Source organism: Electrophorus electricus, chromosome 9 (genome assembly GCF_013358815.1).
Source record: "Electrophorus electricus isolate fEleEle1 chromosome 9, fEleEle1.pri, whole genome shotgun sequence".
NCBI lineage: Eukaryota > Metazoa > Chordata > Actinopteri > Gymnotiformes > Gymnotidae > Electrophorus > Electrophorus electricus.
In genome coordinates, this window is record NC_049543.1 from 9150272 (window position 1) to 9175288 (window position 25017).

At 46.1% G+C, this 25017-nt stretch overlaps 2 protein-coding genes across 5 annotated transcripts in view; one reads left to right on the forward strand and one right to left on the reverse strand.

The window, feature by feature from the left end:
• The window catches only part of bmp2k (BMP2 inducible kinase), a 33649-nt gene extending 16058 nt beyond the window's left edge, over positions 1-17591 (forward strand). The window contains exons 2-16 of one of the 3 annotated variants that reach the window (XM_027029695.2): positions 445-563; positions 658-763; positions 1184-1326; positions 2787-2908; positions 3321-3402; positions 4348-4480; positions 5012-5115; positions 5234-5313; positions 5492-5643; positions 5888-6108; positions 7932-8033; positions 9060-9217; positions 9337-9491; positions 9708-9827; positions 14955-17591. In XM_027029695.2, coding sequence (XP_026885496.2) covers positions 445-563; positions 658-763; positions 1184-1326; positions 2787-2908; positions 3321-3402; positions 4348-4480; positions 5012-5115; positions 5234-5313; positions 5492-5643; positions 5888-6108; positions 7932-8033; positions 9060-9217; positions 9337-9491; positions 9708-9827; positions 14955-16339 — 3182 coding nt within the window. In that variant the 3' untranslated portion in view covers positions 16340-17591. The remainder of the gene's footprint in view (positions 1-444; positions 564-657; positions 764-1183; positions 1327-2786; positions 2909-3320; positions 3403-4347; positions 4481-5011; positions 5116-5233; positions 5314-5491; positions 5644-5887; positions 6109-7931; positions 8034-9059; positions 9218-9336; positions 9492-9707; positions 9828-14954) is intronic. The other 2 variants (XM_027029704.2, XM_027029713.2) reach the window with 2 other exon arrangements.
• paqr3a (progestin and adipoQ receptor family member IIIa) lies at positions 17266-24505 on the reverse strand. Of its 2 annotated transcripts, none has more exons than XM_027029686.2 (7): positions 24117-24505; positions 23275-23493; positions 22923-23085; positions 22038-22193; positions 19843-20040; positions 19514-19604; positions 17266-19228 (listed from the first exon to the last, which is right to left on the reverse strand). In XM_027029686.2, the coding sequence occupies exons 2-7, from the start codon at positions 23460-23462 to the stop codon at positions 19086-19088; spliced, it is 939 nt and encodes a 312-aa protein (XP_026885487.1). In that variant the 5' UTR covers positions 23463-23493; positions 24117-24505; the 3' UTR covers positions 17266-19085. The 2 variants fall into 2 exon arrangements, with proteins under 2 accessions (XP_026885487.1, XP_026885478.1); XM_027029677.2 differs by having other exon boundaries at positions 19785-20040.
• Positions 24506-25017: the final 512 nt, after the last annotated feature.

The window sequence follows — 25017 nt, forward strand, 5'->3', positions numbered from 1 at the left end:
TACAATCTCCTCAGACGAAAAGCCCACGGCTTACTTAAGGCACGCGGGTGATCTGGGGGAGCCGTGTCCATGCTATTCTGCGCTCCAAGGAGCAGGTTGTGGTGTGATGGGTGGAGAGCGGGTGCAGCGGTGTCCTCACGTCACGTTTGTCAGGGGTAATTAAAGTCGGGCTCGGTTAACAGTGTGTGGCGCAATATCTGCTCGCGTGTGCCTGAAACGGTCACTTCTCACCAAACACCCTTTTTGTTTATGCCTGGGCGGGCCGCTTTTTAAGAGCGCAGCATGCCTGCCGCTTCATAGAGCACTGGCCTGTGCGCCCGAGCCCGCTCTGGCTGCGCTCCGCAGACGGCATTGCGTGCAGTCCCAACCAGCGTCTGTAACAGCTCGTGTGTGTGTGCGCGTGTGTGCGTGTGCGCGTGTGTGTGTGTGTGTGCGCGTCCATAGGCGGTTTCTCGATGGTGTTCCTGGCCCGCAGCTACAGTGGTGTTCGCTGTGCCCTGAAGAGGATGTACGTGAACAACGTGCCCGACCTGAACGTCTTCAAGCGGGAGATCACGATCATGGTAACCGCTCATTCCGAAAGTGTGAAAAAGTGGCCACGTTCCATTTAGGGTGGTGCCTTTTCACTAAGGTCTTTGCTCTGTTTTGTCTGCACAGAAAGACCTTTCGGGCCACAAGAACATCGTGACTTACCTGGACTCCACCATCAACGCGGTAGGAGACAGCGTGTGGGAGGTGCTCATTCTAATGGAGTACTGTAAAGGTCAGCACCCACTATGCACCTGTGCAGTACCTGTCATTCAGAACATGCACTTCCACGCTGCCTTTCTCAATATCCATATCTTCCATTAGAAGGTCACCAAGACAAAGTTGTAGCTAAATTCTTTATAACGGACATGAGAGTAGGGTGTTTTAAAATAGTTCTTGGCCAAGACGGTTACACTGCTTCTTCCTGTTCAGGGTCACTTAGTTTCACATCCCCATCACCATGATTGTCACAAAGGCTTAATTTCCTGCCAAAGGCTAAGCATAGTAATCACCAGTGTGTGTTTGTTTGAATACGTCAGCTCTGTGCTTTTAGTTGGTGAAAGAGCCCTGTAGTCAACCTTCCAGTGGTGCGCGGACTCTAGCCACCTAACGGCCCATGGCCATCCCGCTCTCGGTCCTGCTTTGTGTCCCGCAGCGGGCCAGGTGGTGAAGCAGATGAACCGGCGCCTGCGCGCAGGCTTCACGGAGGCCGAGGTCCTCGCCATCTTCTGTGACGCGTGTGAGGCTGTGGCCAGACTGCACCAGTGCAAGACGCCCATCATACACCGGGACCTGAAGGTTAAAAAGCCACGCATCTCCCCCTTGCACACCGAGCTCTGCCAGCAGCCTGCTGGCTGTCTAAACGGCACGTTGGAAATGATTAGCGCTCCTGCAGCTTGTCTGGTAGAGCAGGTAGAGCAAGGTGGCAGCCACACCAAGGTCATGGGTTCAACTTCCAGGAAGCACACGCCACCATACTGATAGGTACAAGCTGTGGGTAAGGCTGTCCGTCTCACGCCGTCTCTAAGTGTCCGGCTCGTTGCGCCATCGCTGGCAAACAGCACCCAGAGACCACAGAGGGGCTTGGGCACGGCCCTGACAGTATGAGAATCGGCCCCCGCTCGCGCCTCCCCACTCGGCTTCTCTCAGCTCTCAGCGTTCACTCGCTCTCTCGCCCTTTGGCATTTAACCGTTCCAGGTTTCCAAGCTCAGCACCTCACCAGCGTGTGATTTTCTATGAAAACAAAGGCAGGAGATCCACGAACGCGCTGAGTCCCGACCACTTTTGCCAATACGACCAGGCCTTGTTTTTTAAACCCCCCTTCATCCTCCAGGTTCCACCACCCCCCACCCCCTGGCTAATGCTGTTTGCCCCAGACGTTAGGTCAGAAAGGCCTGAGGCGCGGCCCTCGCCTTTTGGCAAAGCAGATGGGTGCTGCCGCCTGAAAGGAACATGGATGCCCTTTTGGCAGGAGCCTGTGGGAACTTGTGGTGGTGCCAGTCACCGGAGTCCCGGTCATGCTAACTGCTGTCCCACCAGCATTGATGCTAGCCTCTGACTGGTCTGTTCAGTTTTCTGGGTGAAGAATTCCTTTGAAGGCCCTTGCCAAAAGAAAATCTATCTAGTTTTTTTTTTTTTTTTTTTTTTTTTTTCTTTAAAACTTCAGGTTGGTACCAGTCACATTTATTTATTGACTTTCTACTTTTTTTTTTTTAGCTGTTAGTTATTTTATATGTAATATAATATTTTTGGTTGGTACTAATTCTCACTTGCCCAGGTGTCCCCAGTCTCACCGTAGGTACCGCCCACTATGGGGTGAGGGTTGCTTATCATTAGTATCATCAGATGCCATCTCCGCAGCGATGTGGCATAGCCTGGCATGCTGAGTGCTCCCCAGATCTGCCCTCCCACGAGGGCCTGGCTTCCCTTTCCAACAGGGGGAGAAGTTTCAGACTTTCCGCCCCCCCCCCCCCCAGGAGCAGGGCGCTTGGTGCTCTCTGGACAGTCCTGGTGGCCGTGGCAAAGCTGAAGTTAGGATACAACCCGTAGCGTTTTATAGCAATCAAATGGAGAGGTCTGAAAATGTGTGGTATTAGCAGTCATTACGTTTGCTTTGATTGGGTTGTAAAATGTGGGCTGTGTGCGTCTGAATCTTTGCACGTGTGTGGAACATGCTCACAGTGGCGACGGGGGGTGTATGTATTTGTCTAAACATGGTAATCTGAGTTCTTGTGTGTCTGTATACCACGTTTGGCAGGTGGAAAACATCCTCTTGAGTGACCAGGGGAACTACGTCTTGTGCGACTTTGGAAGCGCCACCCACAAGGTGTTGCACCCGCTCCGAGATGGTGTGACCGCCGTGGAGGATGAGATTAAAAGGTAAGACCAAACCTAGTGTAAAGCCCTGGAGAGAGGCACGCGTCCCTGGATGAACAGTGAACAAGTGAGGTCCTCACTGAACGTATGAAGGCAAGGGGTGTGCAGCGTGACAGCTGGCGTGCCAGATAGCAAAAGTATGCAAAGGGAGATGCGTGCGTGTGTGCTGAAATTGAGCTCAGCAGTGGTGTGCTCCTCTGCTGTCCTGCAGAGGACATGTCTCAGGGGCGTGTCCTGTTGCTACAGCCTCTGCTGCCTGTCCCCACTGTATCATGTTAGGGGAGGGAAGTACCTTCCTTTTGGTGTGACCAGCTAACGTGTTTAGGTTAGAAACTGGCTTATGCAATCGCATGTAAGGTGCCCCGCCGGACCTGGCAACACTGACATGTGCCTCTGATCCACCCCCTGTGCGCAGATACACAACCCTGTCATATCGAGCCCCAGAGATGATTAACCTGTACCAAGGGAAAGCCATCACCACCAAGGCTGATATCTGGGTAAGTGTGTGTGTGCGCACGCGCACACACACACACACACACACCTCTCTGATACACAGGGATGCGGGAGATCTGGTTTGGCTGGAAGGATGACGCAACCCCCCCGCCCCAACCGAACCACTTTCCTTTGTAAATAAGAGCCCTGAGGAAGCAGGCAGTCTCCTGGCCTTCCCTGCGTTTATGCTCTGGCCATGGAAAAGGGGAAAGGAACAGAAATGTTAAGAACCTGGCTTCCTTCGCTCCGCGTCCTGGTGCCCCCTGTAACCGTGCGCAAGCCAAGCCTGATGAAAACCGGAACTTTAAACAGCTCGATTAAGGTGTCAAGACAGACACGAAGCAGGTCCGGTGCTTTCCAGTCTCCTGCTCCGAACCGAACGGGCCGAGCTTTTCATTCCTATCTGGTTGTCCCATGAGGCCGCAGGGTCTTTAAAGGTAGGAGCAAGCCATACGGAGTTCATCCAAATTCGTTTACTCTGGTAACCTCCGCGACAGCTTTCTCCAGGCAGCCGCGTGCCCTGCGAGGTGTGTGTGATTGGTGTTGGGAAGCCGGAGAGAAACTCCTTGACGTTTCCTGCTTGGCTCGGAGGCCCCTACCGGCAGACGACCCCTTCGCCCCACATGCTGGGCCAACACCCAAGGCAGGGGAAACCCAAGGATGAACCCCACAGAGGAAAGGAAGGCTTTTTGCTGGCCAAGCCCCCACACGGGCCGCTTTTGGCAGCCTCTGCTCCGAGGGCATCTTGTCGGAGCAGGCCTAGATAAGAGGAGGAAATGGACCACGCTTCCCGACAGCTTGACTTCCCCTAAAAATAAACTTCCCTTAACACAGCATACAACACATGCCACCGGCCAGTCTTCTGTTAAGTGCCCTGTTTTGTTTTAATGATGCTCTGAATGACCTCTCTCTCTCTCTCTTTTTTTTCTCTTTCTTTCTTTTTTTTTTAGGCACTTGGATGCTTGTTGTACAAGCTGTGTTTCTTCCAGCTCCCATTTGGGGAGAGTCAAGTTGCCATATGTGACGGAATCTTCAGCATTCCGGATAGTTCCAAGTTTTCCTTCAAACTGCACTGCCTGATCAGTAAGTGGCGCTTACCTTTTAAAGACCAGAGGGATGTTATCAGCAGATCTGATGTACGTCAGCTCCCAGCGGTCTCGGCAAAGGGAACCTCCGCATTAACACTTGACTGTGAAAGGGACAGCCGTTGTCCATCGTGTGGCTTTTTACCTAACCAATAGTGCCACCTTCTGGTTGTGTTTAAATACTGCATGTTTTATCTTCATTCACACTGTTGTCATTCATTTACAAATGCTCCCGTTCACATATTTTATTTGTAAGTGATGGATTTTTAAAAATTTTTTTTATTAATAAATAAATAAATGAATAACTAAAATCTAGTTAAACAGTACATGGAAGTCATGGAATTTGGATGTCGTACTTAAAAGTAAATTTTACCAGGAAGAAATTATAGGAATCGGTGTATCTTACAGCAGCACATCAATATAACGTCCAAAGTTAACTCTGCGTGAGCTCACACTCTCAGCCCCGATCCTTTAACCCTCCGCGGACGTTTGCTTTGCTCTTCCTGTCCTTCCCTGCGCCGCTCTGCAGGATACATGCTGGAGCCTGATCAGGAAAAGAGACCAGACATCTACCAGGTCTCCTACTTCGCCTTCAGATTAGCGGGGAGGGAGTGCCCCGTGCCAAACCTGTGTGTAAGTCCTTCCACGCCTCGTTCAGTAGCTAGAGGTGGGTGAGGAGGCGGGCGCCAGGCCGTGGCGCTGCCTGGACCCGCTGTGAGTGAGTGTTGGGCTGTGTGTGTGTGTCGCGCAGAGCTCTCCCGTCCCCACCTCGCTGCCAGAGCCCCTGACGGCCAGTGACATTGCTGCTAAGAAGAGCCAGACCAAAGCCAGGTGAGGGGTAACTACAAAAAAACGCCACATGGGCTATAAATACAAGGGGCCCGAGCCACTCTGGTTCCGTGCAGTAGTGGCGTGGGCGTTTGTGTGTCGGGGGGGGGGGATGGCTCATGCCTGTAAAGAGCGGGGGAGGTAGTACTCTGCGTTTGAGGCCCTGCGCGTTGTACTGCAGGCTCATGGAGGTGGCGGGCCCCACGGAAACCTCCATCGCGCCCAGGCAGCGGCCCAAAGCGGCCGGCAGCAACGTGCTGACACTGCCCAACTCCGTCACGCCCGTCAAAATGACCACAGCCCCCTCCGCGCCGGTCCCCAACGGCCAGAAAGGTGAAGGCCACTTCTGCTTTTGTCCCATTTTCTTCATTTCTTCCTCTGTTTCTGTTCCTTTTTTTTCTTCTGTCTGTTTCTCTTTTCCTTCATTCCTCTGTACTAAGCTTGTTTTGGTACATGTGTTTACATGTTTAGTTACAGTTTGTTACTGCCCACAGCCATGTTCAACTTGAGCTAATAAACGTGTGTGTGTGTGTGTGTGTGTGTGTGTGTGTGTGTGTGCGCGTGCACCACGCTTCAGCCGCAGGGAGTGGACAACAGGCAGCTGTGCAGATGCAGGCCAGTAATCAGCAGAACAGAGTCTTACAGCAGCTGCAGCCTGGGGACCTGAGACTGCAGCAGATCCATCAGCAACAGCAGCAGCAACAACCACATCATCATCATCATCATCATCATCATCATCATCATCAGAACATGCACCACCAGCAGCAGGTCAATGCACAGCAGCTGCAGTACATGCAGGTAGTCCTCATTTCTACAGCTGGGGAAGCAAGGCACACTGATCCTTCTTTTTGGGGAAGATGTTAGAGATGTTGGAGGCAGTGGTATCTCAGTGGTTAAGGTGCTTGACTAGTAATCAGAAAAGTTGCTGGTTCACGTCCCACCACTTTTGGGCCCCTGAGCAAGACCATTAATCCTCAATTGCTCAAGTTGTATTCAGTCATAATTGTCTTTTTGTATAAAAGATTCAGCTAAATGCCATAAATGTAAATGTTGGCACAAAACACCGATGGAGGCCGCGTGTTCTCACTGGATGAGGCACTGGTTTATAAATCTAGTGCAACTTATTACTGGCTCTTTCGTCACTCGTTCAATTGTCTTGTGTTTCTTTGTTTTCTAGAAGAATCTTGACCAGGGCCTTGCCAAAAAACAAATCCCTCATTTGATGAGTTATGGAGCCAAAAGTAAAAAACCTTCTGCTCCACCTGATGATGTATAACTAACAGTGTTCTATTCTATAAGAGTAAATGCAGGTTAAATGTGTGCACTATGACATTCATTTTATGTTGTATTTTACCTCTAATCATTTGCATCATCTTCAGTATTTGACAGAAATTCAACTTCATCCATACTGTTATCTGCTAACGTACTGAAAACGTGCATAACATTTACAAACATTTGAATCGAAACTCAGAAATTCTTTAGCTTTTTCTGATGGGGGGGCTTTTAACTGTTGTCGAAGTCCGTTCATATTACCACTACCCCGATTCCCAGGAGGCTCTCTGTCTCCCACCGTTATCCTGTTCTAACAAGCCATTTGATGACCTGGGGATGACGTTTGGTGGTCCTCATCTTCAGTTCTGAATCCATCTACAGCACAAGGTGGCCTGCTCCCTGTGCTCGCAGCATGCCCCAGCCACGCTCATCCTTGAAGAAACACTTACCCACTTCTCCCCTGGAAATAAATTACACATCTTCTGAATATGGCCGAGTCATTCAGGTTCCCATCTGGGACGGTAATGGAGACCATTCCTCCCGCACGCTTTCATGTCCTCTCTGGTGTTTGGCCTCGTACGTGTTCAGGATGAGGAAGAGAACTGGGAGGATCTCCAGAGCCATGTCATCTCCCCTCATGAAGCTGCTGTCACTCAAGATCTTGAAGGCCTCCGGAGCCTCGCACAGCATCTCCCCTTCCCAGTTTCAATTAATTTTTACCACCCCTTCTGTCCGTCACTGGTACGTGTGCCATTGCACAACAGTTACTTTTATGCCATTTTGGCCTGCAGTCTAAAAAGGATCAAACGCCTTTATTTGGCACGTCCCTCTTGTGTCGAGTAGGGTTCTTGTCTGGCTATTTCAGGCTCACGCAGACAGATGGCGCTGTGGGCTGTGTTCGAGTGGAGAACAAGCAGCATGTGTTGGGAAACGGGGCAGGTGGTCAGCTGGTTAATCACGCCTTGCTGTGTTAATGGGTCGGCTGGCCTAACCCAGCTGTCTCCCGCCGTCCTCCGCTGGCGAGCTTGTGGCTGTTCCGCGTGAGCGTCACGGGCCTTTTGCTTCGCCCGTTTGGCTTTGCCAAGTGAAAACAGTCCAGTGTGTTTTTCTGACTACACTTTAAAATGTCATCGTTATGTGTTAATTGAGGATTAAACACAAACCACTCTGTGTATAAATACAAAATGCATACATCAATCGACAGTCGTCCTTTTGTGAAATGCAGGTTTATTAGGAACTTTTGAATGTTTGTTGAATGTAGGGTTTTTTGTTCTGTATTTAAGTACATTTGTTTGAGGGAAAGTAGTGAAAGCTCGCGCTCTCTCTCTCTTTCTCTCTCACTTACTCAGTATCAGAGCATACAGATGCAGCACATGCTCCAGCAGCAGATGCTGCAGCAGCCGTCCCTGTATCACCCACAGCAGCAGCAGACGCAGCACTACGCCGCCCTGGTGAGCGCTCGCCCACCAGATCCCCCGCTCCCAGTACCACCAGTTCACACACTCACACTCCCTCTACTGCGCATGTGTGGCGATGGTCTTTCAATCCACAGTTACAAATAACAAGTATTCTTTGTGTCTGTCTCAGTCCCAGTTCAGTTTAAGTACCTCTGTTGTGGGACATTAAAAACACCTTGTTTTGGGTCTTGGGGCGAGTCATTGGCATACAAATGTCTGCGAACATTATTTCGATTATTAATTCCAGTTGGATTTGCACCACACTGCTTCAACTACTAATTTGTCCACGCACGCGCCCTGCAAAAGCACTTCGTGCCAAGCAGCTCCCGAGTCCAAGTCGATGCCAGTCGGTCGCGTCCGTCAGTAATTCCTCCAAAATGTATTTACGCTAAACATGAAAGTGCCGCTAACCGATTCTCTCTAAATACATAATGTTAAGGCGGTGCAATTTTTAGCTCATTTTCCACCGAATGGTTACCATCTGTTTAATTTCAGATGCAATCTGCTCCATGCGAAGCCATCAGGGGATTGAATGGGGGGTGAAATCGACCGATTCTCTGTGTTAAATCGTAACATATGAAGCAATTACACTGGAGGAAAATGTGAGGGGTTATCTGTCACTCTCTGACCGTCTCTGTGTCCATAATGGTCACTTTAGGATGAAAAGGGGGTTTCTTTCTTTCTTTCTTTTTTTTTTTTTTTGCCCCTCCTATCCCAAGCATTGTTTAAAAGTTTAGTGTTTTGGGTAGAAGAATATGCTGAAACCTTTCTTTAGTTCAATATATTAATTGTGTTTGTAGTACATATGAATCATATTAATTGAATGTAAATGTAATTCCTTCTCCCCCAAATTATGAAAAAAATGCACTGGGTTCTGTATACCACTTCCTGAATACACTTTTCTAGTGAAAGTATGTGTGTGTGTGGGGGGGGTCATCAGACTCCCACAGCCCCCTCCATTGTCTCTGGAGTCCATCATGTCCATGTTCTAGCCAGGTCATTGTTCGCTTTTACCCTCAGCAGCTGCAGCAGTACCACCAGACCTTTGCTGCCCAGCCGCAGCAGTGTGCTATTGCCCAGCAGGTGCCCTACGTCTCCCCGCTGGAGTTCCAGGTCCCCCCGGGCTCCTACAGCCCCGCCGCGCCCTCCCCTGCAGACCTGCCGTTCGCCAACGCCAGGTAGCCGTGCCACCCCTCCCTACCCATCCTGTTAACCATGTTCTGAACGCTGTGACACTCAAGCTTGTGGTGTGTGTCTCTTCTGGCTTTTGTTGTCCCTGTCCCCCCCCCCGTGACAGGATGGCCGCGCCTGTCCCGGAGATAGTCAGCCCCAGTCTTCCACCTGTCAATAACCCTCCGGACATGTCGCGCTGGAACCCCTTCGGAGAGGACAACTTCTCCAAGCTAACGGAAGAGGAGCTGCTGGATAGGGAGTTTGACCTTCTGCGAGCAAGCAAGTGTTGCCAGGCTTTCCTCGTTATTTCCTTTGTTATTTTACCAGTGGTCTGGCACACGTCCATGCCCAGATCTTTCCTGGATTGGTTGCTGTATGATACGATCACTGTTTGGTACGTGGTGTATTTTGTTGCTCTCCCTCCCCAGCAGAGGGCACGTGAGTCTTGTGGTACGCCCACGGTAACACCTCTGTCTTCCCATTCCCTCCCCACAGAGAAGCCTGTGGAGAGAGTCGCCAGCATAGAGGCCGGTGGTGCAGACCGCCAGCAGGGGGTGCCGCAGCCCCTGCTGCCCGAGGACCTCTTCGGCTCGGTGCCCTTCGTGGCCAACGCAGGCAAGTTCTAGTGGCTGGCTCCCCCCCACCTCCCCTCAGTTAAAGAGCCTGCCCACACCACACCCTGTCACAGTCCCAACTTGGTCACACGCCAAACCCCCAGCCCAAATCCCAGCCGTGAAGTCTTCCTTGTTCCGTGCTCCCTGGATGCGGCACCCTGACACCCACGGTTAACCCTGGACTTGGGAGGGAGGCGAGTTCTGAAGTCCCAAAGGTTTTAACGGATAGGCATCTGTGTTTGTAATATAGGCGCTCCATAGGTTGGCTACCATTATTCAATGAAAATGCACATTTGCTATACATGTAGAGCAGTGTACCAGGCCTCTTTAGGGCAGATATAGCAATAGGAATATTCTCCACAGACTGCAGACTGTCTAATAATGCTCTCCAGAACTCCCACACCAAATATATTGAAACTGTATAAGGCAGACACAGACCATCATTGTTTGTTTTACTCCCGTTTCTTCAGGCTTTCAAGTTTTGTTTTTTTTAAGTTTTCTTCCACCTAAAGGACCTAAGCTGGCTGTTGGTACTCTCGTATGCTACCTTCGTGAGTGTGTACCTAGCACACCCACACAGACACGGGGCTTTCTAGTGCCTCCACGCTGCATCACCTAGTTGGGCCTTTTTTCTTTTTTTTTACTACGGAGGCTTTGGCACATTAGTGTTATTGGAAGACTTCACTTTCATCCACTTACCGACTCCTGTAAGCAGCCTAGAGCTTGGTTAGGAGCAGTAGATAATTCACTTGAGCCTTTTTTTAGACAGCGCAATAGAGGTGACAGCCTTTTTTTTTATTAGAGTTGCTCTAATTTTAAAGCTAGACAAAAAGAATAATATAGTAACTTTATAAAAAGGCAAAAGTGCCACCAAAATGCCTGGATTTGTGCTTGGAGTCAAAATGTTGGACCCGTTCAGTTTGGCATCTACGTGCTAAAGTGCGTCAGTTTGGCATGAAAGAATTGTCTTAATTCTTGAACAAACTGATTTTTGTTCATATCAGAAGCTACATATTTTTCTCTCAATTAGCTGGTTTTATTTGTTTTTTGTGGTTTTTTTTTAACTTCATGTTGATTGAGGCAGAAGCCAGGATTTCTCAGGTACATGCTAATGGTTCTCACTTAATAAAATACTTCCAGAGATCTTCATAGCCACTGTGTTTACTTGTCGTAAAAATGCCAGTTTCTCATAGTTAATCCCAAGATGCTCTCCAGTGTTAGCTGGCTTTGGTTCTCTCACTGAGCCCTATCTGTCTGTTTTGGGGTTTGTTTGTTTTTTTTTTTTCCCTTCTTTCTGTTACGCCCTTTTTTTTTTTTTACTGTGAAAATACTTTGAGTTGCCAATTTAGGGAACGTTCGAGAACATAAACAGGTTCATTAACTTAGGGTGAGTTTAGATACACAATCAGAGGACTGTTAGATCTACAAAAGGAACTAAGTATGCACTGTCCTCATTTTCCTGTGTGGGGTGTTTGTTTGTTTGTTTTTTGTTTTTTTGTTTGTTTGTTTGTTTGTCTTCGTCGTCCCCCGACTGAAATATGATGCTTTGCTATGTAGCCTATGCTAGTTTTTCTTATTCGCTTGTTAGCATATGCCATGGAACCAGGCTGTGTCTGAGAATGCATGGACCTCCTTTTCTTAAGCGGGGAGGAGGGCGACGCATCACTACATTTCATTGCCGTGCTCTCATTTATCTAAACAGCCAACAGCTCGAACATGACGCTTTAATAAGTCGTCGCCTTGTCTGTGAACAAATATTTATGGCTTGTTTTCCACACATAGATTAAGCACAGACATAGTTTCGGGTTAAATCTTTCTGGGGATTGGTCACTGAAATCCTGCTCTAATGTATGACTAGATTCTAACCGTGTTGGGGAACAGTCCCACTGATGTGTGGACTGGAAAGAGTTCACTTAAGGGCTCAGCTTACCTTGATGACTAAGACTTTCTTTTGCCAAAGGTAAGTTGACCATCGAGTTTAGCGTCCATGTGCTGGACTCCTAGTCTTCTCTCCCATTCATCTCATAACGCCAGCAGCACCACGCCTGGTACCTGTTTTACTGGAATGTTTACATGCATCATTTTAGATTTGATAAAGACAGCCATTCTCAGAGACATCTTGGTTGAGTAAGGTACTGGTGAAAAAAAAGTTTTTGTTTTTTAAAATGAGGTCAATGTGAAAACATCGACTTGTTTGACAAAGACACCTGAGCCGCATTTGACACTATGATCATGCATGCACGTGGAAACGAAACCGGTGCGTGGCTGCCATGTACCAAGCACCTGCACTCATGTAGTTACAGAACGTGCGTGCGTGTGCGTGCGTGCGTGCGTGTGCGTGCGTGCGTGCGTGCGTGTCCTTCCCTTGCAAAGCTCTCTCCTCAGAGCTGTTGCCTAGCCCTTCATCACGGGTGTATACAGTTTATTCCATGTTCTACTGGTCTATACTGGAAATAAGAGTAGAAGGTTTGATAATGTTAGCTCGGTTAATTATAGCCACTATTCTCCAACTGCTAAGTCTGTCCTTTGGAGGGGGAGGGAGTGTTCAGATTGTCTGGACTTTCTTACAGTTTGGTGCCATTTGTGACATTATGGCAGGATGGTTGGAACGTTAGTTGGTGCAGAGTGGTGGTAACCAATCAGGATCCTCAAAATGTTGGAGTGCCACCATGATTTGTCTGACGGTAGAGTTAGCATGGCTGCGAACACTCACTCTGCCATCTCTCAGTTCACGTGCCGTGATGCTTTTGGGAAGCTGCCTAGGACGTTGGGCCAAGCAGAGATTAAACTCCATCAGCAGCACAAGTCCAGCCTTCTTCCGTGACCTCCTTTCCATATATTTATACAAAAGCAGGAGTTGGAGAAGTTGTTTAGAATGTTCTCTTCCTTTGAGACAGAAATGTAAATTCTCATGTATCATAATGTACAACTGAATGTGTTCCTTCACAAACTGCTAATGCTAAATAAAAATTTATTGCAAAATGATACACATTTCTGTTGATTTTTGTTAGAGGCCTGCGATTGGAGCGGAGCTGCTATTAAGCGGGATTACCAAAATCAGATTCAACCTCTGTACCACACAAGCAAGATGCTCGTAGTGTGATGAGCATGGCTGTCTTTATCTCCTGCCCGAGTCCAAAGATAATGTTTAGCATCTGAATTTAATGTCTTAGCCCAAAAAACGAAACTGGATTTGAGAACATCTTTAGTTCTGCTCAGCCAATTGTGTGGATATGCCTGATGTAACAATATTGGTCTATATGTGTAATATCAAGAACATAAAGGTTCAATCTTACTTTAAAGTGTCTAGAAGATTATGAATCAGTTAAATGCAGTTTTGAAAGCTTTTGGAATTTGACGTGTACGCCATAAAATAAAAGTAAAAATAAATCAATAAAAATGGAGGTGCAGGACATTTCAGGTAATGGTTTACCATGTAGGCCTTCTTTTTGCATGAGATGCAGGACCCATCCCACTGTTTTTGAGCACTAGTGTAGAAACAAGTGGTAGTGTAGCACAGTGAACAAGTAGCATAGTTAAGCAGGAATACTCGTCGTCTTTTGTTGTTTTGTGTACCACTGGACTGATCCCCTTGTTAGATCTTGATTAACGTAGTCTTAAGGTAGGTGGTGTTAGCTTGCAGTGCACCCCAAACAAAGCTACAAAAATATGTAATTTTGGTAACTGAATCCAACATTTAATAATAAACTGAATTGGTGATTAGACCAAATTTAAACATTTTCAAAACAAAGCAAAGGCACTGATAACCTGGTCAGATACATGAACCAAAACTTTCATGATGTAATGAAATTGTAGTGGTTTGCAGCAGACAACAGCAGGACATTGTGATTTGTGATTCATAATTAATTTTCCTATAACATGGACCGAGCCGCCGGTTGAGCATCTGTTGACCTGGGACAGGGGCCCATCTAGTGTTGCCTGCTAGGTGGACATGTGGCAGCCAGAGTGCCCAGCACAGCCACTGTTCCCATCACTGCCTCCAGGTTTAACCAGTCCTTTAATGTTACATTTAATCTCATATGACTAAAGTTGTTCTGTTGTTCCACCTGTAAGAGAGCTGGATATGGTTGGATTCAGTGCAAACTCTGAGAATACTTTTTCCTGCCTGTGATTTTTCTCTTCCAGTCTCTCCTGCTCCTTCCAGCTTCCCTTTTTATAAGCATACTCGTTCATAGCACAGTGTTTGGCTAACCCTTTGTGTAGTCTTGCCAGTTTGGAGGGTTTAGATGGTAACAGATTTGCCACTCTGCCTGCACAGCATGAGGTACAGCTCTGACCAGCTACACTAAGGATGGGGGGGGGCTGGTGCGGGGGAGCACAATAGCTCAGTAGCAATGTATGTGTGTGTGTATTTATGTTGAAGATAGAACCCTCCATTTTGTCTATAAAATAAACAGCAATGAAGAACTAAACTATGATTACTGTACACAAAATACTTGACTCTAATATTCCAATGGAGTTTTTAGAAATGTACTATGGACGGACAGATTTGGGAACAGGCTTCCATGTTTTACATGGCCGGATAGCTTTCCTTGGAGTGATACAGATCTTATTTCTGGAATCTTAATTCTTTAGTTCTTCCCATGGCCAAGACAGAAAAGGCTTTCCTGGAAAAGAGCAGCTTTTTGACCATATGAGTTCTATAATTCTCCTTCGTTATGCCTTCTGTTTTGTTAGTTTGCAATTTGTTGGGCTTTGTTTGTCTTTAAAACAAGATGCCATCAAGGTTGTACCTAGGGAAATACAAATCACACGGTCCAGTAATCCAGCTTTTGCAAATTCCACAGCATTTCACTCAGTTTACAAGGGATAAGAAGCATCGTTACACAATACAGAACAAGTAATCACGTCCTCAGCCTTAGATATCCCCCCTCCTTTCACATTTCATGAGCCTTAAACCCTTTCCCATATTAAAACATGGCCCATCTGTAGAGATCCTTTCTGATTTGGAGGAATGTTTAAATTGGGTTAAAATGGAATAATAAAGTGATTGTAGCACCTATTCAGTTGATGTTCAACTTGTGCACTGCACATCTGCACTTTTGCACATGATGTATAGCTCAGGACATGATGCTAACAACTGTCATTCATATTCTGTTTCTGCCAGGACCTGATGTGCACACAACGGAGCAATCAAATACAGAGGCCCCTTCTGCCACAGCTGGACTAGCTGTGCTGGAAGAGGATGTCCAGCTACCTGCCAAGGAGGATGAGCCTGCAAAAAAGTGCACCTCCCCTGGCCTAGAGCCTCGCAAACCTGGGGAGGAGTCGGACAGTGACTTTGAGTCAGATCCGCCTTCTCCCAAAAGCAGCGAGGACGAGGAGGTAGAGGAGGACGAGGGTCTGAACAGCGAGCATGAAGACACCGAGCCAGAGAACCTTGGCCAGAGGCCACTGCTCATGGACTCCGAGGAGGAGGTCGAGGAAGAAGAGGACAAGCACAGCTCCGACTCTGAATGCGACCAGAGGAAGGCAAGAGGGAGGCTGCCAGGTGACGAAGCTCTGACGGTCGGCAAGAGAACCGCCAGAGGCGACGCTGGAGCCAGCGTCATCACCCCTCCTGCTCCGCCTGCCGCGGCCCTGCCTGGCGCAAGCAACATCGACGTCTTTGGCGCCGTGCCCTTCGGCAGCGGGCAGCCCAAAGCGGTGCCAGAAAGTCTAGATGTATTTGCCCAGGCCCCCTTCAGGCAGGCAAGCCAGGAAAACACCACAGAGGAGTTTGACGTGTTCACCAAAGCCCCCTTCAGCAGGAACCTCTCCAAGTCCAGCAAGAGTGGTGACCCTTCCTCGGGCCAGACGCCCCCCGTTTCCCCAGCCAGCGTGGACGTGTTTGGCTTCACGCCCTTCCAGCCCAGCCACGCAGGACCCGCCTCCAGAAGCCAGGAAGACCTCTTCAGCCAAGCGTCGTTCGACGAGGCGCAAAGCCCCCAGCAACAGCGAGCGAAGCAGCGCAGCCTCCAGAAGCTCTCATCCCGACAGAGGCGCACGAAGCAAGAGGCCAACGGTGCCAACGGCAAGCGCCACCACAGCACACCCACAAGCGGCAGGAAGAGCAACAAGCCCAGCTTCCGCACCCCTGAGCGCGCCCGTCGCCACAAAAAGGCAGGCAGGAGGGACTCACAGAGTAGCAACGAGTTCCTCAGTGCCTCCAAAGAGAACATCAGCATCACGCCGATGGGTGAGGTTAAGGACAAGGGCACGGCCCTGTCTTCCGAAGAGCCCCTGCTGGATCCCTTCGGTGCCAAGCCTTTTCACCCGCAGGATGGCGTACGCCACGGCCAGCTCCCGGGTCTGGGGGACAACAAAAGTGACCTCCACTCGGCCAGTAGCAGATCACGGACTGGTTCGCTACATGCCACTTTTGACGGGAACAAAATGGATGACTTTGGGGCTGTGCCCTTCACTGAATTAGTGATCCAAGGTGGGACTCAGCAACCCCCGCAAATGGATCTCGACCCCTTTGGTGCCGCACCATTCCCCTCAAAGCAGTGATGAGCGCTTCTTCCGTCACACACAGAGTGCACTCGCGCAAATGCTGCTACGTTATGCAAAGTCAAAGCGACCTTTTGAAATTTACCTAACAGATGGCAGCTTTGTGGTGTGATCTCAGTCTGTGTCTCAACAGATCACAGGCCTTTTAGATTTAAAAAAAAAAAAAAAAAAAAAAAAACTTTTACAGCTTTGAAACTATTTTAATACCTAACTTGACATTGGAGTAACACTTTTTCCTGAACTTGACTTGAACCTGTGTGGATGTCTTTTTAAAAAAATAATTTTTTAGGCTTTTTATGCATTATTTTTAGTCTACCCGATTGCTGAGAAGCCTTTTATGCTGCGTCACAAAATGCTCTGAGAAAACATTAGTGAAAACAGCTGACAACACGCTATCCTTTTTGTCTTTAGTAGATTCCAGATTTAGCAGTGTACTAAATTTAAGTGCGTGCTCAATCGTGGCCCGCCACGTTGTCAGTGGTGCCCGGTAGGTTGTTGCTTCCTGCATGATCTACGAGGTTAGTTTCCCACCATATTGCCTTACATGGGTATGCTCCACCATGCTTCACTGTACCTCACACGAATGACTGTTGTGGCACCTCTGAGTCACCATTTTAGTGTAGGCCTTTGCCATACTTCTTTTATGTACCATTTTCTATGAATAGCAGAGCATTTTAAGTGCATTTGATAAACTGAGATCGTACAGCTGTGTTGACCCCTGGTTTTCCCCCTAAAGTGAAAAGGGATTCACTCTGACACTGAGCTTATGCCATGTGGCCAATGTCATTAAACCTTAAGTACAACATTGCGAACACCTACACTGATCTGAACGCAATATTCAAAATGTCAATATGTGGACATACCTCCTGTAATGTCCATACACAAAAATACTCAAAGGAAACTACAATCATGAATAGATGGCCCTCTTCAATAAGGGAAACAACTTGAATGTATTTATTCCGTTTTTTGTTGTTGTTGTTGCAGAGAAAGGCCTTGGATTGAACCTGCAAAAAAATAAGGCACCACCATGGGATACAAACTTCACTGGAAATCAGGGGGGAGGGCAATTTACAGTATATTTGGAAAAAATGTTGTTTTATAGCACTTGGCACACTATCATTGACTAAACCACTTTTTTAAGCTTCTTTTTACCAATTTAACTTTTAACATTGCAATACATACTGTCTATTTTTTCTTTTATCTTGCTACATTGCTATATAACAATGCAATAAAATATTGACTTTTTTTTGAAGATCTTTGTTTTATTCCATTAATGATTCAAATGATCATTCATACCACCAAAGCAATATTTGGAAAACAAATACTTTCATTTTTCTTCCTGAATCAGTTAATTCATAAAACACCATAACCATTTTTCAATATGACATCCCAGGGGGGAAAAAAACTTTGCTGATTATTAAAAGAGGCATCAGTAATGAGGTTACCTAAAACAGCAGTGTCTAACCATCACCATTACATTAACACTGAAAATAAATATTTGAGTAACATCACTTCCGTTTTGCACAGAATTAAATAATGGCTACAAAAACATGACAATACCTCAACAAGCAAAGAAAGATGGAGAGAAGTAAAACAAGTACTACAGCAATAAACCTGTTTAGTTTGGCAAAACTTTAAAACTTGAGCAATGTTTAGTAACAGCATTCAGTGATACAAGGAAGCGTTTGTAACATTTTTTGTATTTTGCATTGCACTTAGTGATCAAATCTTAAACTATTAAGTAATTTATACTGTCATCAAAGATTGAAATTATTTAACGTTAATTCATAAGCACTCCAACATAAGACACAGTGGCCTTAAATCATATTCAGAATGTTATTGTAGTGACAATGCAGTATCAAAATCTTTGGATTTCATACGTCACTGTCCGATGTACCAACTACTACCTGGTTATTTGTGAATGAGAGTTCACTATTTCGAGAGGAAAATTCATCAAATGTGAATTCAAACATGTGTGCTTTTATATAAATATTCACCTTCGTTCTGCCTAAACAAGCTACGTCAGACTAGTGGAGTACGACAACTCTTATGACAAGGTAAAGCACATACAAAAGCAATACAGTCATTCATAAACTCAAAACCTGAAACAGTGCACAAACCTTTTACAAATGTACAGGCTGGCTAATTTCACTCCTGACTGAGAAAAGACACCCCAACTGTACTTGCTCTGCTCGTAGCCGTTGTCCCACACTGAGAACTGGGAGCATGAGGTGCCAACAGTTGCACATGTCTGATTCATGAAATGCAGAAACCCAAAGGAGACCCCACCTTGTAAGTCCCTGCCTTTGCTTAGTTAAGCTCTGACACTTCCCAATCAGTGCTATGTCCCACCTCTATCCAAGTAATGTGCTGTCCCAACAATACTAACTTAAAAACACTATTCCTCGATGCTAAGCTATTTTCAAACGAAATAGCCATGCGCTTCCAACATTTACAAAAACTCAGTCCAGTAATGGCTGACGAGACGACTGTGTTTATCAGAAGGTCGATAACTGAAGTGAATACATCTGGGCTTCACTACAGACGTTCATAGTGAAGGACACAGCCTGCGTTAATCAGCAGCATTAGCAGGCTGAACGAGCAGAGACTGCCCTCGGGGTAAAGGGAGGGCATGTTCTCTGAGCACAGAAAGGCAATGTGTTACATTAAGGCCCTTGATTTTATGGGGACACGGTCATGACGTGGTTCTCGCACGTGCCGATTCTCTGGTCATATTGGTGAAGCCCTAAGCATGCTGAGGGTAGTCGGGGCAGGGGTTTGTGTGGCGGAAGCTGGTGATGAACAGGGCTGACTGGTGCCACCAGTAGAACATCAGCACCACCAGGATGTGCCACACCTGGTGGCTGGAGCCCACATAATTCAGCTGACCTTCAGGTAAAACAAACACAGAAAAGCATTAGCAGACACTGATGTTCAACTGTGATTCCTTGTGGCTCATCCACACACATACTATAAGTATTTTTGTGATTGAAACACTTGACATTATCTTTAATGCATAAGAATGTTGCAGGAACCAAACAAATGGTTAAGGAACACTGACTGGGAGCTAACACACACAATCCTTCTAAACAAAGCTTTCCTAACAAAAATCACAAAAACATCATCAGTAAAGAGTGAAGAGACCAAAAGCTCCTGTGCCTTATAGAATTTTACCTGGGAAGTAGCGTTCTGGAACTTTGGAGAGATAGAAGACAAAGGCAGCTGCAGCAAACAAATACATCACCAGCACTCTGGGAGCAAAGACCTAAAAAAAAAACATAAGGTAAATCAATAAATAAAACAGAAAATACAAACCAACAAACAGGAAACTAAACAGGAAAGAATATTTAAGCTCCTAAGAACAAGACTTTTAACATCATTTGATTTTTTAAAAAATATTTAAGTCATTTTGCCATGGTTGCTTGGATCCTGGAAGATAGCTGACCTCCTGTATGGTAGTTGACCATTTCGGAGGTTCTCGGCGACTGATGCTCTGCTGTTACCTGTACGACGGCCGATCCGAAGCCACCACTGAGCCAGATCCAGTGCAGAGTGGGGACCAAGCCGTAGGCGGCCACCGAGCAGAAGATGACCGAGCGCAGCTTCTGCCACTGCTTGGTCAAGTAATGAGGGTGTATCTGAGCGAAGAAGAGTCCCAGGGTCATGGCCAGGACCATGACGAGGTACACCTGTCGCCAGTACTGGAAAAGACAACCACACACATCGAGTGGATATGTGTGAAATACAATTCAATTCTACATCACATATGATCATTTGCAATAGACCACAAGCAAGAGAGACTAACTTTGGAAAAAAACATACCATGGAAATGGTCAAAGGAATCAATTCTCAAAGCGCCTACAGCATTGCTTAAATAAACTACCTTGTGTGATGGACCTAGAAAGTGACTGTGAAAAGTGATAGGGAGAGGGAAAACAGTCTCTCTTTCTCTTTGGGGACTTGGCTGATTGAGTAGTCACCCAAAAAGCAAAGCTAAACACTTGGCAGGGGGAGAGTGGAGATGGCTCACCCACGTGTGAATGTCATATGGTGGGGAACAGGAGTGACGGAGTGGGTCCACGAACGTGGCCATCTGCTTTGGGCTGGAGCAGATTTCCGCCGCATTCTGGGGCACAATAAGCCAGCACTTCCAATATGTATGCATGCGCGTGTGTGTGTGTGTGTGTGTGTGTGTGTGTGTGTGTGTGTGTGTTGGGGGGGGGGGGGGGGGGGGGGGGCAGAGCAACATGGCCAATCGCCGTGGCGCACCGCAAAGAGCAAGTGGGAGTTGGGAGACTGGAGCACGCAGCCTGCTCAGAATGTTCTGGATCCAAGTTTCTCTGAAAGCTCCGTTCATCGTCCGCCTGAGACAAAGACCATTCTGTCCTCTGCCAAACATGTTTAGTCAAGCAGCACTTTTGAGAGAGAAACTCTGAAGAGGCTGTGCTGCGGCTAGCACTACTGCAACATTACACGCACTGCTGAACGAGTAAATGACTACTGTTTAGTAGGACGTCATAAAACCAGAAAAAGGGCAAATATCAAAAGGAAAAAGCTGTTCTCGAAACCCACCCCGGATCCGAGTACGGCGCCCACGGTTTCACGCTCAAGTGTTCTCCCTTGTAATAGGTGGCCGCTCGTTCGGTATCTGTTTCACAGGTAGCATATGCCCACAGCAAAAGCAGCCTGACCATCTGCTGCTGGACCACCATGGGACGACGCTCCTCAGGCCAACTAATTAATCTACCCCTGTCTGAACCTCACCCCCCACACACATACATACACACATGCCACAGGCGCACTGTAAACACTCATCTTTTCATGTCAATCACATGGGACAGTTTACTTCCACTTGAATCGGAATCAGCCTAAATGCTGAGAGCACTAGCCTCACACTAACCCTTGCTAGTGGTGTAGCTCTATAGCAGAGCAAAGCACCACCACCCCCATTGTTTTCCGTGAGGACAGGCAGCAGTTTGGCAGGGGTGAGAGCGGGTCTGAACAGGAAAAAAAAGAAAAAAAAAAAAAGATGAACTTAAATGCAAATGAGAACAGTGGCTGGCCAAGTGGTAGCCAATTGGTTTGCTCAATGTGGCATCTCAAGCTTTTGGCATGCATCACATGGCTAAGCCAGATATTAAATTTATGCATGAATAATCTGCAAAAGATAATTACACTGGTCAAATTTTAATTCTCAAAAGTGTGAACTTCCGAAAGCTACAATGTCTATTTTCACCCATGATTCGCCGTGGTACAGAACTAGCCTACAACGTTCACTTTACTCTAAACAGCTAGAGAGCTTGCATTTGTAATGATAAGTCTCTGACAGCTGAGGCCATCACAAGTCAAAACAAGCCTTTTCATCAGTTGATGCTATGAGAATGCAACATAACCAAACATAAGCCACTTATACATCTAGACTAGAAAACACTTCTGTTCTCCTGTGGATCCAATTTGTTTTTCACTTTTTTTTTTTCAAAACCACTGAATATTCTTCAAAATGCATTCCTTTAATATATTTTATTTTCTATATTTATATTCTGTTTATTTTATCCTTTTACACACCGTTTAGTCCATCTTATTCTTTATGTGAAGGACTCTGGACTCATTCTGTTGGGTAAATGGTGTGTAGGCCACGCCCACCGTTTCGCAGCCATCTGACCCAACCACACATGCCACGTCAGAGACCATTACATACGTTATTGCAGTAAAAGGCATAGAAAATGCCTGGAACATAGCAGCCCAAGGTTCCAATGGAGATGCCAGCATAATCCAGTGCCATCCAGCGCCGGCTGGTCTTCTCAGAGCGGTGGCAGCAGAAGAGATGATAGCCCACCGAGCACAGCATGCACACCTAGAAACAAACCAGGGGCCGGTGAGATGGGGCCCGCAGACTGGCTGCGTGCTGCCAGCTAAAGAAAAGACTACATTTAATAGACTGGTTTCATGTTTGTAAACATGCGCCCACCCAGTTGTGCGCTGCAGTGAGGGTCAATTAAGGATCGCCTACAGTTCTTACTCACAAATGTAAAAACTTTCAGCTGTACGAGTTTCCGGCTTCAGCCTGCCTCATGTATCCTCAGCTCTGTATCAGTGGCGGAGCTGTATTTTGCTCCCTGTGCTTTGGCATCATGTTAAAAGTGTACGTCCGGGGAATTAGCAGAGTGTCTATCCTACCTCCGTATGCTTTGGAGAGTAACTGCCAAAGTAGGAGGCTGCTATTTTCCATCTTTCTGCAGCTACCGAAAACGGAATGACGGCATATTAACACCTACAACCATTAGAGTGGCTAACTTTAAAAGGTGATGAATTGAAAATAACTGCTTATATCCTGGTACTTTGCCACAAAAATGAAACTAAAAGCAGTAATTCTCAACTGTGAATGAGTGAGTGGCCAACAGATTCTTTTGTTACAGTGATAGGGTTTTTTGTAGTAAAATCACCATCTACTCTTGATCGTAGTTAAACTCGTGCCAAGATAAAACATTTTCACACTCACTCAGTAAGTAGTTACCTACTAAGGCTGATATTCCTACAATAGATTATACACTGTGATGGCTTAATACAAGCAGCAAGTGCACACCTGGTAGCAGAAGAGGCCTATGGAGTAGATAACATAGTCCTCTCTGGTGGCTCCAATCACAGGCAGCACAGCTATCATGTCGTATAACCCCAGTAAGAAGAACAGGAGAAAGCCTAGAAGATGACTCCAGATGTTCACAGTCTCGTTGGAAAGGATAAAAAGACTATAAAGAACACAAAAATATCAGAATACTCATGAGAGTTGAGCATTACCCCACATTTCATCTAATCAAATGTGAACAGTCTCTCAATTACTATTAGCCCAGGTCAAACCTTGTCAACCAAATGCATAAAATACCTAAATCCTTTTTTTGCCCTAATTTCACTGAAAAGCCTTAACCCTGTTTACTCACCTTTTAATACATAGTCTAGAGGTCAGGTATGCTCTATACCCATCTGTGATGTATGGGTTTTCCCTAAGGAAGCCCGGAACCTGCTCATAGGTGTACAGGCGTATCCCCCTTGGTACCAGAACGGGCCAGTATTGGTAACCTCCCAGTTCTATGTACTGTGCGTTCTTCAGCGCCTTCGTTGAAGGCATGGTGGCTTCACAGTCACACACACAGCGTGAGCTAAGAGACACAAATTCCGAGTCAGGATTACGTTAGTCACTAAGAATTTGAGCAGTTGCACTGTTCTAACTTGTTATGCTAGTCAACTAGTGTTGATGTGAAAAAAACAAACACTTCCATTAAAGTCCATATCTTAACGGTCTGTCTGGCCAGTTACTGAAATTAATTTAGCTTGCTGGCTAAGCTAACGTTTGATAGCTCGACGGAGGCATGATGGCTAGTGAGCTATCCTGCTAACATTACCAATAAAATGAGCTAATCAACAAGTTCCCAAGCGAGCTAGTTAGATTAGCTAACCCAGCTAGCCAACATGAATTATGATGTAATGCTAGCGTGAGGCTACTCGACAATGCTAGACAAGGTAGCTAAGATAGCTAGCTATGCTATACTTCAAACCTCAGAAATCTATTCATTTGTACATATTTCAAGACAAGCGATACCGAGATAACTAGGGTTACCATAAAAAGTTAACAGCAACAAATAAGTCAACGTAACGTTAGCGAACGTATTAGCAAGATATATTACAAGACGCTAACTGGCTAGCTAATACACGGCATATAGCTTGTGTGGTTTCAGTCATGCCACGATATATCGCACTTAATCACTCATTTGTCTTTACTTACCTTTGAATCGGTTACATTAGATGTCTGTACTGAGCTGTCCATTTCTGTAACAGATCATCAGCTAGCTAGGTAGCAACCCAATCCATTCCTCGTTCTGGTAATCGCAGCATTACCACAACATAACTAAGTTTGGCAGCGTTAGCTAACATATGTAGCAGTAAGCTAGCAAACTCTAGCACCCTGCACTGAGTTTTATAATTGAAATGTTGCAAATGTTTTTGATTGAATGAATGTGATTTCTCACACTCATTTAAAGAATTAGGCTAGAGAGCAACACTAGGTTATAAAATTTGCCTCTGAACGTTTGACGTAGTCAAGTCCCACACGAAGTCTGAAAGCCTTTGTCGTATCACTCACTCAGTAGTTAACATAGCTACTCCTTCAGTGACACAAAAATGTGATACACCCTTCTGGCCTTTGTTGTCTAGAGACAGGAGAGGTCATTTGTCTTACTTCAACTTGGTAAACATATTGATTCCTCTCTATTAACGTTCATTTAATTAGAATAGTTCTCACATCGTGTGGCAAAATCAATATATAGAAATAATTGTGCCAAAACTGGGACGTTTCATACATTTAAAGTCGCTAGTGTTAAAAAGATAATGACCAAAAGCTTGAACATTTTTGCTTTGCATTTTAAGAAATTAGCGGATAAAAACATGCAGGTGGATAATATATATTTCTAGGATCCCTTTGTGTTCTACCTTTAAATGATCATTCTTAGCACTTTTCCAACTGCAAAATGTGGATAACTGAATAAAAAAATATACCACACACACTTACACACACAGATATATATATATATATATATATATATATATATATATATATATATATATATATATATATATATATGGTGAAATGGGTATGATGAAATAAACATTTCACTTTAACATTATTA

Bases quoted from the DNA above. Each gene is read 5' to 3' on its own strand.
- paqr3a (XM_027029677.2), bottom strand. From the start codon at position 23,462: ATGCCTTCAACGAAGGCGCTGAAGAACGCACAGTACATAGAACTGGGA. The intron at 22,194-22,922 runs GTGTGCACTTGC...GTTTGTTTCTAG, and splicing joins TAGGCCTCTTCTGCTACCAG to GTGTGCATGCTGTGCTCGGT. The intron at 19,229-19,513 runs GTAAAATTCTAT...TTTTACCTGAAG, and splicing joins TCCAGAACGCTACTTCCCAG to GTCAGCTGAATTATGTGGGC.